Source organism: Trachypithecus francoisi, unplaced genomic scaffold (assembly GCF_009764315.1).
Source record: "Trachypithecus francoisi isolate TF-2019V2 unplaced genomic scaffold, Tfra_2.0 Lachesis_group21, whole genome shotgun sequence".
Taxonomy (NCBI): Eukaryota; Metazoa; Chordata; class Mammalia; order Primates; family Cercopithecidae; genus Trachypithecus; species Trachypithecus francoisi.
The window spans coordinates 52,287,603-52,304,501 of record NW_022681467.1 but is presented as its reverse complement, the minus strand read 5'-3'; the positions used below and the strand labels follow the sequence as shown (position 1 = coordinate 52,304,501).

The 16,899-nt window shown below is 50.1% G+C and overlaps 1 protein-coding gene across 2 annotated transcripts in view; it reads right to left on the bottom strand.

Annotated features, from left to right (window-relative positions):
• Positions 1-232: 232 nt before the first annotated feature.
• The window catches only part of LOC117068964 (protein FAM209B-like), a 31,353-nt gene continuing 14,686 nt past the window's right edge, over positions 233-16,899 (bottom strand). Inside the window, exons 2-3 of one of the 2 annotated variants that reach the window (XM_033186813.1) lie at positions 3,166-3,853; positions 233-581 (exon numbers count right to left, since the gene is read on the bottom strand). In XM_033186813.1, coding sequence (XP_033042704.1) covers positions 315-581; positions 3,166-3,621 — 723 coding nt within the window. In that variant the 5' untranslated portion in view covers positions 3,622-3,853 and the 3' untranslated portion in view covers positions 233-314. Of the gene's footprint in view, positions 582-3,165; positions 3,897-16,899 lie in introns of those variants that run through there. The other variant, XM_033186812.1, reaches the window with a different exon arrangement.

The window sequence follows — 16,899 nt, the reverse complement described above, 5'->3', positions numbered from 1 at the left end:
GAAGCAACCTCAGCATCTTATCCCAGATTTCCCTAGCTCCGTCATCCACCCGCGGCCATTGCACGGAAGCACGAGCTCATCATATACTATTATGTAGCTTTCATCACCCACAGCTCTAGAGGACGTGAGAGAGGCAAAAACAAAACCATCACTGCTATGGCTGCTGGTCTCACATTCACTTTTTCTTCAAGTGAAAAAGAGAAAAGAAGCAAGATCTCAAACGTGGAAGTTCTTTTCTTCAGAATACTTTTATTGATTTGCATACACTTTGTCAACACAACTTTTTTCTCTCCTACTTTGACACACAAATCCATTCAGCTAGAGCTTTGTTCTTCACATATGTCATAGATCGTGAGATGGTATGGATTTGCAGGCATCTCTGACCTTCCAAGCCTGAGGTTACTGACATTGCCTGTTGCCATGGCACCTTTAAGATGCCGCACTTTGTACACAAACCTCACAAGCTCCACCTCGAGTTCGTGTAAGGTATTGAATGTACAGTCTTTGAAAAGAGAAGCATTTTGATTTTTCGTTAGTGGAGTGCGAAATGGGAAGCATCGAAGGCCAGGAGGACTCTGCTCCTGTCAAGAAAGATATTCAAGGTCAGTAATATCATGGACTTTGCTGGTTTTGACACAGTTCCAAGAGAGTTGGGCTCATTTAAGAAAAGATGGTTCTAGCATTGCTTGAGTGCAGGCATTGGCAGACTATGGCCAAATTTGGCCCTCCGCCTGCTTTTGTAAATAAAGTTTTATTGGCACACGTTCATGCTCACTCATATGTATATTGTTTAAGGCTGCTTCATGTTACAGCAGCAGACTTGAGTAGTTGCAAGGAAGACCATACTGCCCATAAAGCTGTAAATATTCACTCTCTGGCCCTTTACAGAAAAAGTTTGCCAATCCCTCCTCTAACCAGTTTGGGCACAGGATCATGAAATGCTGGGTCTTTCTAGGGGAGAACACGCTTTCTTTCCCTTTCTCTTTCTACTTGAAAGAGTTGTTTATGGTCACTTTGAGGCCCAGCTGTTACTACTTTACACCTTTATCTCTTGTTTTTGTTTGTTGTTTTGAGACACAGTTTCACTCTGTCACCCAGGCTGGCATGATCTTGGCTCACCCCAACCTCCGCTTCCTGGGTTCAAGCAATTCTGTTTTTTTTTTTTTTTTTTTTTTTTGTGAGACGGAGTCTTCCTCTGTCACCCAGGCTGGAGTGCAGTGGCATGATCTCAGTTCACTGCAACCTCTGCCTCCCGGGTTCCAGCGATTCTCCTGCCTCAGCCTCCCAAGTAGCTGGGATTACAGGCACCTGCCATCATGCCCGGCTAATTTTTGTATTTTTGTAGAGACGGGGTTTCATCATGTTGGCCAGGCTGGTCTTGAACTCCTGACCTCAGGTGATCCACCCGCCTCGGCCTCCCAAAGTACTGGGATTACAGGCATGAGCCACCACTGCTGGCCCAGGTTCAAGCAACTCTTATGCCTCAGCCTCCCAAGTAGCTGGAACTACAGGTGCCCACCATCATACTGGCTAATTTCTTTTCTTTTTTGAGACAGAGTCTCACTTACCCACGCTGGAGTGCAGTGGCATGATCTCAGCTCACTGCAACCTCTGCCTCCAAGGTTCAAGTGATTCTCCTGCCTCAGTCTCCTGAGTAGCTGGGATTACAGGTGTGTGCCACCACACCTGGCTAATTTTTTTGGAGACAGAGTTTTGCTCTTGTTGCCCAGGCTGGAGTGCAATAGCACGATTTCGGCTCACCACAACCTCTGCCTCCCGGGTTCAGGCGATTCTCCTGCCTCAGTCTCCCGAGTAGCTGGGATTACAGGCATGCCCCAACACGCCCGACTAATTTTGTATTTTTAGTAGAGATGAGATTTCTCCATGTTGGTCAGGCTGGTCTTAAACTCCTGACCTCAGGTGATCCTTCCACCTCGGCCTCCCAAATTGCTGGGATTACAGGCGTGAGCCACCGTGCCCGGCCTTTTTTTTTTTTTTTTTTTTTTTGAGACGGAGTCTCTGTCACCTGGGCTGGAGTGCAGTGGCTCCATCTTGGCTTGTTGCCACTTCTGCTTCCAGGGTTCAAGTGATTCTCCTGCCTCAGCCTCCCGAGTAGCTGAGATTACAGGCGCCCGCCACTACACCCAGCTGTTTTTGTATTGTTAGTAGAGACAGGGTTTCACCATGTTGCCCAGCTGGTCTTGAACTCCTGACCTTGTGATTCACCCGCCTCAGCCTCCCAAAGTGCTAGGATTACAGGTGTGAGCCACCACACCTGGACTAATTTCTGTATTTTTAGTAAAGATGAGGTTTCATCATGTTGGCCAGGCTGGTCTCAAACTCCTGATCTCAAGTGATCCACCTGCCTCCACCTTCCAAAGTTCTGGGATTACAGTCATGAGTCACTGTGCCTGGCCTACACATTTATCTCCTTACAGAAGTCTCATATTTTGTTGGGATGATACCATTTCCATTTAGCTCAGGAATTTGCAGTAAGTCAAACACTAGGAAAAATGTAAAAAGCAAGGGGGAACAGTGAATCTGGCCCTGTGAATAATTTTGACCTTCTAAAACACACCATAAGTTCTTTTTTTTTTTTTTTTTTTTTTGAGACAGTGTCTCACTTAGTTGCCCAGGCTGAAGTGCAGTAGTATGATCTCGGCTCACCACAACCTCTGCCTCCAGGGTTCAAGCCATTCTCCTGCCTCAGCCTCCCAAGTAGCAGGGATTACAGGCACACGCCACCACGCCTGGCTAATTTTTGTACTTTTAGTAGAGACGAGGTTTCACCATGTTGGCCAGGCTGGTCTCAAACTCCCGACCTCAGGCAATCCACCTGCCCTGGCCTCCCGAAGTGATGGGATTACTGGCATGAACCACCACGCCTGGCTGAGTTCTTGAATCTATCCTACATTTGAAAAAATCCATCTAACAAGAGGAACTCTGAGCCAATAAGCTAAAGGTCATCTTCCACTGTTTGTCCCAGTATCTGTGGATCTGGGGACTATTGTCTTCATAAGGATACATCAGGATTGCCAACTTTGCCCAGGACCATGAGGTCAGTTCATTATACCCAATGGTGCCACCTAGACTCGTAGAACATCCGTTTCCCTGAGATTCCTGAGATTGAATCAATATGGTGTAGAAACATGGAGCCATCCTTACCTTATTCTTCTTACTGTCTCTTTGATACTTCAGTAGCACAAACAGCACAACAACAAACAAAAGCCAGAGCCATTTGCTCCCAAGCCAGCCTTGGGCGTGCTCTGGTTGATTCTGCCGAATCCGAAAGTGCCCTCCGTACGGCACCTTCCCCTGGGGTTCGCTAGTTTTCTCTCTCAGAGAAGAGAACATAGAGGCATAGCTGCAGGTGAGGCACAGAAGCAGGACCAGGAACCATTTCAGCGTCCACATGGTGAGCAGAGATGGGGAAGGGAGATGCTCATAATGGGTTTGCTTGTCCTCGCAACTGGGAGACTGGGCACCTGGTGCCAGGCTCTTGGTGATGTCACAGAGGCCCTGAGCTGAGGCCACCCTGGCCATTGTGATGATTTCAGGACAGAGGTTAATGGGGCTCACAGGGGTCGCCCAGGAGGAGGACTCAAAGGGAGATGGGGGCATTTCCAGCAGGCAGTAAGAGAGAGAGGATGGGGTAAGAGAGAGAGGATGGGCATGACGGGGTGCCAATTCCCTGCCAGGGGACTCTTTCCAACCCTGGAGCTTTGCTGGGAGAGGCCATCATGTTTTTGTTTTTCATTTGTTTGATGCAGACATTGTGATGAGCAGAGGGAGATGCCATGTGCCCCATGGAGCTGAGTTAAACGGCAGAGAAAGATATTAAACCACAGGCTACCTACAAACTCAAAACACCTATGTGTTTTGTTTGGCCTACGTTGTTTCTAAAAATTATTTGTCAGTACTTAAATGTTGCGGTGGGGGCATTTCACTTTCAAAGTTCAGGTTTCTGGCCTCCTTTGAAAATATGAGAGTGTGGCCAGGCGCGGTGGCTCACGCCTGTAATCCCAGCACTTTGGGAGGCTGAGGCGGGCAGATCACGAGGTCAAGAGATCAAGACTATCCTGTCCAACATGGTGAAACTCCGTCTTTACTAAAAATACAAAAATTAGCTGGATGGGGTGGCACACGCCTCCCTACTTGGGAGGCTGAAACAGGAGAATTGCTTGAACCCAGGAGGCAGAGGTTGCAATGAGCCGAGATCGCGCCACTGCACTCCAGCCTGGCAAAAAAAAAAAAAAAAAAAAAGAACGAAAGAAAACAGAAAACGAAAAGAAAAGAAAATATGAGAGTTCTGGAAGCACAGGGCCCACACTGTCATAGAACCAGTCTCCTGCTGGAGCCAAGTGAAATCATCCATCCTGTGGCCATATTGCCTCCATGGTCCTCACCACTCCCTATTACCTCACACCATCATTGCCAGCAGCAGTATGTGCCTGCCTTGGGTTAAGAGTACACTTTGGAGCCGGGCCTGGTGGCTCACACCTGTAATCCCAGCTTTTGGGAGGCCAAGGCGGGCAGATCACCCGAAGTCAGAAGTTCAAGGCCAGCCTGGCCAACATGGTGAAACCCCATCTCTGCTAAAAATACACAAATTAGCCGGGCGTGGTGGCATGTGCCTGTAATCCCAGCTACTTGGGAGGCTGAGATAGGAGAATCACTTGAATCTGGGAGGCACAGGTTATAGTGAGCTGAGATCGCACCACTGCACTCCAGTCTGGGCAACAGAGTAGGTCTCAGTTTCCAAAAAAAAAAAAAAAAAGAAAAAAGACTATCCATTGGGCCAGGCGCAGTGGCTCAATTACACCTGTAATCCCAGCACTTTGGGAGGCCGGGGTGGGCAGATCAGGTCAGGAGTTCCAGACCAATCTGGCCAACATGGCAAGACCCCGTCTCTACTAAAAATACAAAAATTAGCCAGGTGTGGTAATGTACGCCTCTCATCCCAGCTACTTGGAAGGCTGAGGCAGGAGAATCATTTGAACCTGAGGCAGAGGTTGCAGTGAGCTGAGATTGAGACACTCTACTCCAGCCTGGGTGACAGAGTGAGACTGTGTCTCAGAAAAGAAAAAAGAGTATAGTTTGATTAAAATTGTGATAAGAGGCCCGGCGCGATGGCTCACGCCTGTAATCTCAGCACTTTGGGAGGCTGAGGTGGGCAGATCACCTAAGGTCGAGAGTTTGAGACCAGCCAAGCCAACATGGAGAAACCCCGACTCTGCTAAAAATAGAAAAAAATTAACTGGGCATGGTGGTGCATACCTGTAATCCCAGCTACTCGGGAGGCTGAGGCAGGAGAATTGCTTGAACCTGGGAGGCAGAGGCTGCGGTGAGCTGAGATCGTGCCATTGCACTCCAGCCTGGGCAACAAGAGCGAAACTCCCATATCAAAAAAAAAAAAAAAAGAAAAAAAGACTATCCATTGGGCCAGGCGCAGTGGCTCAATTACACCTGTAATCCCAGCACTTTGGGAGGCCGGGGTGGGCAGATCAGGTCAGGAGTTCCAGACCAATCTGGCCAACATGGCAAGACCCCGTCTCTACTAAAAATACAAAAATTAGCCAGGTGTGGTAATGTACGCCTCTCATCCCAGCTACTTGGAAGGCTGAGGCAGGAGAATCATTTGAACCTGAGGCAGAGGTTGCAGTGAGCTGAGATTGAGACACTCTACTCCAGCCTGGGTGACAGAGTGAGACTGTGTCTCAGAAAAGAAAAAAGAGTATAGTTTGATTAAAATTGTGATAAGAGGCCCGGCGCGATGGCTCACGCCTGTAATCTCAGCACTTTGGGAGGCTGAGGTGGGCAGATCACCTAAGGTCGAGAGTTTGAGACCAGCCAAGCCAACATGGAGAAACCCCGACTCTGCTAAAAATAGAAAAAAATTAACTGGGCATGGTGGTGCATACCTGTAATCCCAGCTACTCGGGAGGCTGAGGCAGGAGAATTGCTTGAACCTGGGAGGCAGAGGCTGCGGTGAGCTGAGATCGTGCCATTGCACTCCAGCCTGGGCAACAAGAGCGAAACTCCCATATCAAAAAAAAAAAAAGAAAAGAAAAAAAATTGCGATAAGAACAGGAAGCTTTAGAGCCTAGCACGAGGGGACTGCTCCAAACTAGGTTATGCAGGAAGAGTGTCCAGAAAAAGATGGTTGAGTAGAGGAGGGGAGATGATTAGGAGTTGGTGGGTAAAATGGGAAGGGGCTGAATCCCCTAAGTGAGAAGGAACAGCTGGCTTGACAACTGAGGCCAAGGCTGGGAACAAACCTAGGACTCCACAGTATACCAGAACCCATGAGTTCTTTAAAATGACATGAAACAAGAAATCCTGGGTGCTGGAACGCACGGCTTGTACTTGTTCCCCTGGGTCATCTGTAGAGCTGTCTTCCTGAGGAAGGCTCTGATTCGCAGATTTACTCCCGAGCAGCAGAACTTTATGCTGCATAAGAAATAATCAAGGGTCTGCTGGGCACCCTCGCTGTGGCTTAAATTGTGCTGAGCTCTGTGGAGTGACAAAGAAGTTCTACAAGCTGTGGCCAGGGGCAGTGGCTCATGCCTGTAATCCCAGCACTTTGGGAGGCCAAGGTGGGCAGATCATCTGAGGTCAGGAGTTCAAGACCAGCCTGGCCAACATGGCGAAACACTGTCTCCACTAAAAATACTAAAAAAAAAAAAAAAAAAAAAAAAATAGCCAAGTGTGGTGTTGCATGCCTGTAATCTCAGCTACTCGGGAGGCTGAGGCAGGAGAATCGCTTGAGTCCAGGAGTTGCAGCTACAGTGAGCTCAGATGATGCCATTGCACTACAACCTGGGCAACAGAGCAAGACTCCGTCTCTAAAAAAAAAAAATAAATTCTGCTGAGTAGTCTAGGGGAAAATAAAAGAACATGTGTGGTATATACCCTAGTTGCTCAATGAATCCTTCTGTAAAATGATGTCTGATCCGGCCCTTATCAACTCAGCAAACCCAACTTCCTCCATTCCCACCTGCCCTGCCAGCGTCCTCTCTGCTCTTCCATATGACAAACTTGAGCAAACTCTTCCCTTTGTCCTGACGTCTGCCTGGACCACTTTTCCACAATCCTTTTCCTGCCTACGACTTTGTCTTCCATTCCTGCTCCTTGCCAAAATGTCATACAGTATATACTCAGTATGTTGTTGAATGGATGGATGAATGGGTGGGAGGGTGCATGGGTGGGTAGGTAGATGGATGGGTGGGTTAGTGGGTGGGTGGATGGATGAACAGATGAATGGATGGGTGGATGGTTGGATGGATGGGTGCGTGGGTGGGTGGGTGGCTGAATGGATTTTTGTTGTTGTTGTCTGAGACAAAAGTCTTGCCGTGTCACCCAGGCTGGAGTGCAGGGGCACTATGTCAGCTCACTGCAAGCTCCGCCTCCCAGGTTCAAGTGATTCTCACTCCTCAGCCTCCTGAGTAGCTGGGACTACAGGTGCATGCCATCACACCTGCTTAATTTTTTTATTTGTATTTATTATTTATTTATTTATTTATTCTTTTTTTTTAGATGGAGTCTCACTCTATTGCCCAGGCTGGAGTGCAATGGAGCGCTCGTGGCTCACTGCAACCTCCACCTCCTGGGTTCAAGAGATTCTCCTGCCTCAGCCTCCTGAGTAGCTGGGATTACAGGCACGTGCCACCACACCCAACTAATTTTTGTATTTTTAGTAGAGATGAGGTTTCACCATGTTGGCCAGGCTGGTCTCAAACTCCTGACTTCAGGTGATCTGCCTGCCTTGGCCTCCCAAAATGCTGGGATTACACGAGTGAGTCACCGTGCCAGGCCTGTATTTTTATTTTTAAATTATTATTATTATTATTGTTAGTTTTGAGATGGAGTCTTGCTTTGTCACCCACTGGGGTGCAGTGGCACATATCTCAGCTCACTGCAGCCTCCGCCTCCAAGGTTCAAGCAATTCTCCTGCCTCAGCTTCCCAAGTAGCTGGGATTACAGGCACCCACTACCATGCTTCGCTAATTTTTGTATTTTTAGTAGAGACAGGGTTTCACCATGTTGGCCAGGGTGGTCTTGAACTCCTGACCTCAGGTGATCCACCTACCTTGGCCTCCCAAAGTGCTGGGATTACAGGTGTGAGCCACCACGTCCGGCCTAAGAAGATTTTTTTTCTTTTTTTTTGAAACAGGGTCTCACTCTGTGACTCAGGCTATAGTGAAGTGGCACAATATCGGCTCACTGCAACCTCCACCTCGTGGGTTCAAGCGATTCTGCCTCAGCCTCCTAAGTAGCTGGGATTACAGGTGCGCACGCTGCACCCGGCTAATTTTGTATTTTTAGTAGAGACGGAGTTTCACCATGTTGGCCAGGTTGGTCTCAAACTCCTGACCTCAGGTGATTCGCCCACCTCGGCCTCCCAAAATGCTGGGATTACAGGTGTGAGCCACTATGCCAGGGCTTCTTTTGGGTTTTAATGGCGGCTTCATTAAACAGGTATGATTCACAATCATGAAGAAATGTGATGGGGCCAAAAATTGATAAGATTTCATATTAACAGACTGGGGAACCCAGCAGAGCCTGTCCAGATTCCTCTTGGTCTCTCTGTGCAGCTTTCCTTCCTCTAGGGTATGTGGCATGACCCTCTGGAATGAGGTCTTTGTCTCCCAATCAGATTAGAGTCCGCCTTGGGCAGGGAACGGAGGACAGAAAGTCAGAGCGAGAGATTCTGTTTCCCTAGGACTACTCCTAAGGACTAAAGCATTCCAGCTTTTTTTTTTTTTTTTTTTTTTTTGACACAGTCTGGCTCTCTCACCCAGGCTGGAATGCAGTGGTGCAATCATAGCTCACTACAACCTCCACTTCCTGGGCTCAAGGAATCCTCCCATCTCAAACTCCTGAGTAGCTGGGACTACAGGTGCATGCAAACATGACCGGCTAATTTTTCTTTTTCTTTTTCTTTTTTTTGGTAGAAAGGGTTTTGCATGTTGTGCAGGGTGGTCTTGAACATCTGAGCTCAAGCGATCTGCCTTCCCCAATCTCCCATAGTGCTAAGATTACAGGTGAGAATCACTTTGCCCAGCCCCCAAACATATTTTTATTTTGAAGACAGGGTCTCACACCACCACCCAGGCTGTAGTGCCATGGTGCAATCATGGCTCACTGCAGCCTCGACCTCCCAGACCCAAAAGATGCTCCTACCTTAGTCTCCCAAGTAGCTGGGACCACAGGTGCACACCACTGCACTCGGGTAATCATTACTTTTATTTATTTATTTTTTGAGACAGAGTCTAGCTCTGTTGCCCAGGCTGGAGTGCAGTGGTGCAATCTCGGCTCACTGCCACCTCCACCTTCTGGGTTCGAGTGATTCTCCTGTCTCAGCCTCCTGAGTAGCTGGGATTACAGGTGCCTTCCACCATGCCCAGCTAATTTTTGTATTTTTGATAGAGACAGGGGTTTCACCATGTTGGCCAGGCTGGTCTTGAACTCCTGACCTCAGGTGAACTCCTGACCTCAGGTGGACACACCTTAGCCTCCCAAAGTGCTGGGATTACACACATGAGCCACCATGCCCAGCCACCACATTCTTATTAAAGAGTTGATTGGGGGGCTGGGCGAGGTGATCACGCCTGTAATCCCAGCACTGTGGGAGGCCGAGGCGGGCAGATCACCTGAAGTTGGGAGTTTGAGACCAGCCTGACCAACATGAAGAAACCCCGTCTCTACTAAAGATACAAAATTAGCCAGGCGTGGTGGCACATGCCTGTAATCCCAGCTACTTGGGAGGCTAAGGCAGGAGAATCGCTTGAACTCGGGAGGTGGAGGTTGCGGTGAACCGAGATTGCACCACTGCACTCCAACCTGGACAACAAGAGCAAAACTCCATCTCAAAAAAAAAAAAAAAATAGAGTTGATTGGGAATCCATGTCATGGATACACCAGAATTTATTAATTTTCCAGTCTTCTCATAGGTTGCATGACCTGGAAGAAGTTCCTTAACTCCATGTCTTAGTCCATGTTGTGCTGCCATTACCCAAAACTGGGTGATTTACAAAAAACAGAAATGTATTTGCTCTTGAGGCAGAAAGGCAAAAGGGAGTGAACTCTGTGTCTTCCTATGGCAGAAGAGGAGAGTGAATCCAATCCCTTAAGCATTTTACAAGGACTCTAATCCCATCTGTGAAGTCTTCACCCTGATGACTTAATCACCTCCTAAAAGGCCTCACTTCTTAATATTATTCTACTGGTAATTAAGTGTATTAGGCCGTTCTTGCTTTGTTATGAAGAGAAGTACAACCAGGCACAGTGGCTCACGCCTGTAATCCCAGCACTTTGGGAGGCACGTGCCTGCAGTACTTGGGAAGCTGAGGCAGAAGGATCACCTGTGCCCAGGAGATAGGGGCTACAGTGAGCTAAGATTGTGTCACTGCACTCCAGCCTGGGTGACAGACGGAGACCCTGTCTCAAAAAAAAAAAAAAAAAGGTTAAACTTACAAGGTTTGACAATATTGAGCATTGTGGGGATGTGGAGCAACTTGTATATATGCCAGGCATGAGTATAAAACATCACAAGTATGTCAGAAAACTGTGTGGCAGTTTTCCACCAATGCTGGCACACATACATTCTATTACCCAGCTAATCCTCTACTGTTCCCAACAGAAATGCATAGATACAGCCACCAAAGACATGGAGCCACCACGCCCAGCACTTCCTTTTTTTTTTTTTTTTTAAGATGGGGGTCTCACTATATTGCCCAGGCTGATCTTGAACTCCTGGGCTCAAGCAGTCCTCCCTAAGTGCTGGGATTACAGATGTCAGCCATGGTGCCCCACCAGGATATAAGGCATTTGTCAGATATATGTATTATAAATATCGTACCCCAGTTTTTGTTTTTGTTTTTGTTTTCTGAGATGGAATCTCACTCTGTTGCTCAGGCTGGAATGCAGTGGCATGACCTTAGCTCACTGCAAACTCTGCCTCCCGGGTTCAAGCGATTCTCCTGCCTCAGCCTCCTGAGTAGCTGGGATTACAGGTGCGTACCACCAAACCCGGCTAATTTTTGGATTTTCAGTAGAGATAGGGTTTCGCCGTGTTGGCCAGGCTGGTCTCAAATTCCTGGCCTCAAGTGATCCACTCGCCTCAGCCTCCCAAAATGCTGGGATTATAGGTGTGAGCCACTGCACCTGGCCTTTTTTCTTTCTTTTTTTTTTTAAGACAGAATCTTGGCTGGTCACGGTGGCTCACCCTGTATTCCCAGCACTTTGGGAGGCCAAGGCGGGTGGATCATCTGAGGTCAGGAGTTCGAGACCAGCCTGGCCAACACAGTGAAACCCCGTCTGTACTAAAAATACAAAAACTAGCCAGGCATGGTGGCACACACCCGTAGTCCTAGCTACTCAGGAGGCTGAGGTAGGAGGCAGGAGAATTGCTTGAACTCAGGAGGCGGAGGTTGCAGTGAGCCAAGATTGCACCACTGCACTCCAGTCTGGGTCACAGAGTGAGACTCCATCTCCAAAAAAAAAAAAAAAAAAATAGAATAAGAATCTTGCTCTGTTGCTTAGGCCGAAGTCTGAAGTGCTTTGGCGATATCACAGCTCTCCGCAGCCTTGCCCTTCCAGGCTCCAGCGATCCTCCTGCCTCAGCCTCTGATGCAGCTGGGACTACAGGCGTGCACCATCATGCCTGGCTAATGTGTGTGTGTAGAACTGTGTTCTCACTATGTTGCCCAGTTCGTCTTGAACTCCTGAGCTCAAGTGATCCTCTTGCCTCAGCCTCCAAAGCTTTTTTTTTAGTCTTAATGATGTATCTCGGAGGGCAGGGACTCGGTATATCTCATTCACTGCTGAATGCCCAGCGCCCCTTACCATGCCTGGAACGCAACAAGCCCTTGACAAATGTTTATTGAATGAATGATTATGTTGAAGTCCTGCCTCTGGCCTCATTTTCTTCCTTTGGGCTTGTTACTCCCTGTCTTGCCCATTTCACAAGATTTTGTGAGGCTGCGGAAACCACAGGATCCGTTCCCCCCACCCTGGCGTTGGGTTTGGCGGCTCTCAGGCCGCGTCAGCTTTTACATTCAGAAAAGGCAGAGCTCTGTTCTTCCCCGGGAACTTAACAGCTAAGCTCCACGTGGGCGCCCCGCCCACCTCAGGGCCCGCCCACACTCAGCCACGCCCACACCTGTCAGCTGACGGGAGGGTCAGAACCAGTCTCTAAGGGGCGTTCCCAGAACGAGGAAAAGGGTGGAGTTGTGAAGGCCACTGACCAATGAGAGCACAGAGTTCTGGGCCGGAAAAGGCGGGGCCGCGCGCCGGAGAGGGCGGTGTCCACATTTCCATTGGGCTACCTGTCGTCGTCAGGGGAACGCGGTGTTTTCCCCCCCCCCGGAGTTGGGGGCGGGCGTTACTGAAAGGCGGGGCTTCTGGGGCCGGCTGGGCTGGGACTGGACGCTTGTTGTCAGCTGACCCGCCGCCATCATGTTCGCCGTTTGCAAGTGTTTCCGAGTGGGATCGTGGACCATGCCTAGCGGTCGCCGCCTCTGCCGGGGTCCTCGGACGCTGCTGCCCTGGCCTGGGAGCCTGCCCCGCAGCAGGAGCCGGCAGTGCAGCGGTCCACGGGCGGCGGGCGCGGCTCCCGGACCCCCTCACGGCGACCGGTCGCGGGCCTCCTGGGGCAAAAGCCTGTGGGCCGCCGCGATGGCCCTCAAGATGGTGAAGGGCATCATCGACTGCATGTACGACAGTAACCTGCAGGACTAGGTCCGCGGCATCTGCAACGACAAGGAGGACGAGGTGAGCCCGTCGCGGCACAGGGGCGGCTCGGCCTGGTCACCGCCCCGGCCCCGGCCCCGGGCCCAGCCACCAAGCATCTGTCTTCGTTGAAGGACGCCTGTGCAGCCGTTGGGCAGTGGAAGCCTTAGAAAGTCTACCTGAGTGACTGCCTGCATCCCTGCGTGGACAGCAAGGCCGGCCTGAAGGAGAGCAGCCCACTGATACCACACCCGTCCCAATACCAGAGGCTGTGTCGGGCATGAGGTGCCAAGAGGGCAGGGAGGTTAAGGAATTTGCTTGCAGGCACCAAGTCAACTTCAGCCCATGTCCCTCTCCCTGGGAACCTGAGGTCTTGCCTTATTGTTACACTTTTCCAGAAGTGGTGTGGCTTCCCCTGCCTCTGGCTTAATGAGGTCATTTTTGTTCATCTCCATCCCCTTTCCCTTGGTTTTCATCATCTCAGAAGCTCTCCCTAACTGCTTTGGTTACAATGTGTAACTAACTTAGGTACTTTTCAGATTCCTTTTGAGTTGAAGGCATAGCTGATTAGCCTGGATTTTATTTTACTGAGCATGGCTCAGCAGATTGGAAATGTGGTTTGCTTCCTGAGAGGACTTTGTCTGCACGGGCAGGATCTCCCAGCGCCTGTCCCTGCCCCCTTCAGCGCATGTCACTGAGCAGCCTGTTCTAGGATCCTGAGGAGGAGCCATGGGGTCTGTCCAGTGGAGGACCACACACTCTAGTCTGGGGCGTGGTTTTTGGGGGGCGGGGCTATGTGCTTGTCTCACTGCTGAAGCCCCTGAGCCCAGGTTTCTTCCTTTGGAACTGGTGTGAATTGATAGTGCCTTCCCACAGGCATGGGCCCATTCAAGTGGGTATTGATGGTGGAAACATTTTTAGAATAGTGCGGGGCCGTCCTTGAAAGTCCCAGGCTTCCTCGTGGGCCCTGCCATTGGCCAGACAGTGATTCCATGCAGGACACGCGATGTCTGGGAGCCCTGGCTTTCTCATCGGAAGACCATCTTTATGGCCTGGAGGGTCATTACTCAGGTGTTCGCTTCTGATTCCAGATGTTAGTCTGCAGCTGCTGGCGTTTCCTGATTGGAGAGCAGCAAATGACTGTTGAATGATAGTTCTAGTGGTCCCCCCAGCGCCCCCCGAAACTCGCTTTTAAAAGCAGCTACCCTGTGATTTGTTTTTCTAAGACCACCAGAGCGAGCACAAAAGAACCAGCGAGTAGACAAGGCTAAAAGCAAAACTACAAATTTATTCTTTGGTCATCTAGCTCCAGAGAAAAAGGTATGGGGGTGAAGTCTGTCGGCCTCCGGCAAAGGAGGCCGAGAGAGTCACCCGGTAGAGCTCTCGGGCAAAGTTCCTAATGCAGTCCCGAAAAGAGTGAGGGCTGAGAAAGCTCACCCCAGCGCGCCCGCTGAGAGGCTGAGAGCGGCTTTTCTAGGAGTGGAAGGGCAATAGGTGGGGCACGGACGTGTCAGGGGAGTGGGGGGAAGGCTCCGCAGGTGCCACCAGGTAAATCTTGGTCTCTTCGGATTGGCATCACCTGGCGCATGCCTGGTTGGTCTGCACCTTCCCGGGCGCCAGCTGCATCTTCGCGCACACGGGAAAAGTTGGTGATGAAGAACCCAGAAATGCGCCATCTTGCCTCCCTTTGTCCAACCTTTTATTGGTAATAGTGATAAAGGGGCGCTGTAATCTGTCTGGCTACTTCCTGCTGTTAAGGTGCGTCGTTAAGGTCGGGGCCTATGGTTGGTGTTTGGACGTACGGATGAAGAAGCATTTGGTTGAAGGTGACAGGAATTCAGTTCCTTGAATCTTGGCTTGAAGAAATTTGATCAAAATGGGGTGAAACATAAAATAAAGCACAGTATTAGTATAGGAATGAAGAATGGAAACATTTGTTGGAATATAGACAAAACCCAAAAGGATGGTCCTGGCAAGGCTGGGGAGTATGAAATAGTTAAGAAAAGTGGGGGAAAGTTGAACTGATTTCCACTGATTGTGTTCGGTAGGGGCCCTTTCTAGCTGGGAATGAGGAACGAGTGTGCAAAGTAGTTGTTGACCAGGCAGCAATTAAGGAGTGGATTGGATGGAAGGCTAGGTCCAGAGAAGGACGCAAAATAGAATAGGTAGCCCCGCTGTTGATTAAAAAATTGTCTTACCCGCTACCAGGAGAGTTACCCGCGGCTTGGCGAGGGTGATGGGGGTCCCCGAGTCTCGGCACCCTCAGCTGTCGTCGTCCAAATGTAGGAGCTGGAAGGAGCTCCCAGGATCCTGGGAAAGGGGGTCACGTTGGGACGTGGCACCCGCTCCCAGGGTGGGGCAATCAGACTTCCAGTGTCCTTCCTGTTGGCAAGCAGGGCAGGGGGTTGCTGGTGGACGAGGGTTAGGACATTCACTGGCCCAATGTCCTGACGCCTTGCACTTATAGCAAGGCTGCGTTAGGGCTCGGGGACCTTGTGGACACCTGTTGGCATAGTGTCCTGCCTTACCGCACTTATAGCAGGTTCCTTTTGTAGCCTTGGAGTCTGCGAGGTGTGTGCTCTCTGGTCTGGGGTTACGACTGGGCTGTAAAGCTGCTGCTAGGAGCTGTACTTTATTTGAGGCAAGCCTGCCGTCTCCTCAGCCGTCTCCTCTCTGGAATTATAAACCTTAAAGGTTAATTTAACTAGGTCTTGTATTGGTGTCTGAGGACCATCCTCTACCTTTTGAAGTTTTTTACAAATGTCAGGAGCTAATTGAAAAATGAAGGAGGAGTGTAGGGCGGGGATGAGGGTACGGAGACCGAAGGAAACCCTAGGTTCCTTTCCGGCTGAACAGAAAGGAATAAAGACTCCTCTTTTTCGGGTTCCTGTGAGCCGGCGTCCTTGGCCAGTATAACCTGAACCAAAGAACACTGGCTACACAAGTCGGGACGAAAGCGTAAGGCCCAAAAGCCTTGTATGTAATTAATTTCAGACCACTTGCCTAGCCGCTGGCAGAAATTGCTGCTAGGGTGCCCTTTGGTGGCCACTGAGACTGATTATCTAGTTTATGTTGAGGCCACACCACAGTGGAAAGGAAAATTAACCACTGTAAGGTTTTTAAATTGGCTAGGAGGCACCCTAAAGGGGTGCTCTTTAGAAATTTGAACTGGGGGTTTCCCATTTGTTTCCTCCTTACTTACACAATGGAGATCTCTGGCTTCAAAGCGTCCTTTGAAATCACCAGAGACAGACTGGAGGCTCTTGGAGCCAAGGTGGAGATTACGTTCAGGCAATGGACGTCTCCGTCCTGAACGGGTCTCCCGAGCCACTTGGTGGCTCAAAAGTAAGCCTCGGACCTGCGCAGGATTTTTGGCCGAGGGAGGTAAAGAGGAGACAAGGGCACTTACCCCAGAAAGGCCATGAGAGTGAGGGAAGCGGGTCTCAGGTCCTGGTCCGTCTGCGGCATGGAAGCAGGAGGAGGTTCCTCAACCCTTAGAGGCCTGAGGAGGGGTCTCCTCCCGGGTTCGGCACCAACTGATTTGTTTTTCTAAGACCACCAGACCTGTAATCCCAGCACTTTGGGAGGCCGAGACGGGCGGATCACGAGGTCAGGAGATCGAGACCATCCTGGCTAATACGGTGAAACCCCGTCTCTACTAAAAAATACAAAACTAGCCGGGCGATGAGGCGGGCGCCTGTAGTCCCAGCTACTCGGGAGGCTGAGACAGGAAATGGCGTGAACCCGGAGGTGGAGCTTGCAGTGAGCTGAGAGCGGCCACTGCACTCCAGCCTGGGTGGCAGAGCAAGACTCCGTCTCAAAAAAAAAAAAAAAAAAAAAAAGACCACCAGAGCGAGCACAAAAGAACCAGCGAGTAGGCAAGGCTAAAAGCAAAACTGCAAATTTATTCTTTGGTCATCTAGCTCCAGAGAAAAAGGTATGGGGGTGAAGTCTGTCGGCCTCCGGCAAGGAGGCCGAGAGAGTCACCCGGTAGAGCTCTCAGGCAAAGTTCCTAATGCAGTCCCGAAAAGAGTGAGGGCTGAGAAAGCCCACCCCAGCGCGCCCGCTGAGAGCGGCTTTTCTAGGAGTGGAAGGGCAATAGGCGGGGCACGGACGTGTCAGGGGAAGGGGGGAAGGCGCCGCAGGTGCCACCAGGTAAATCTTGGT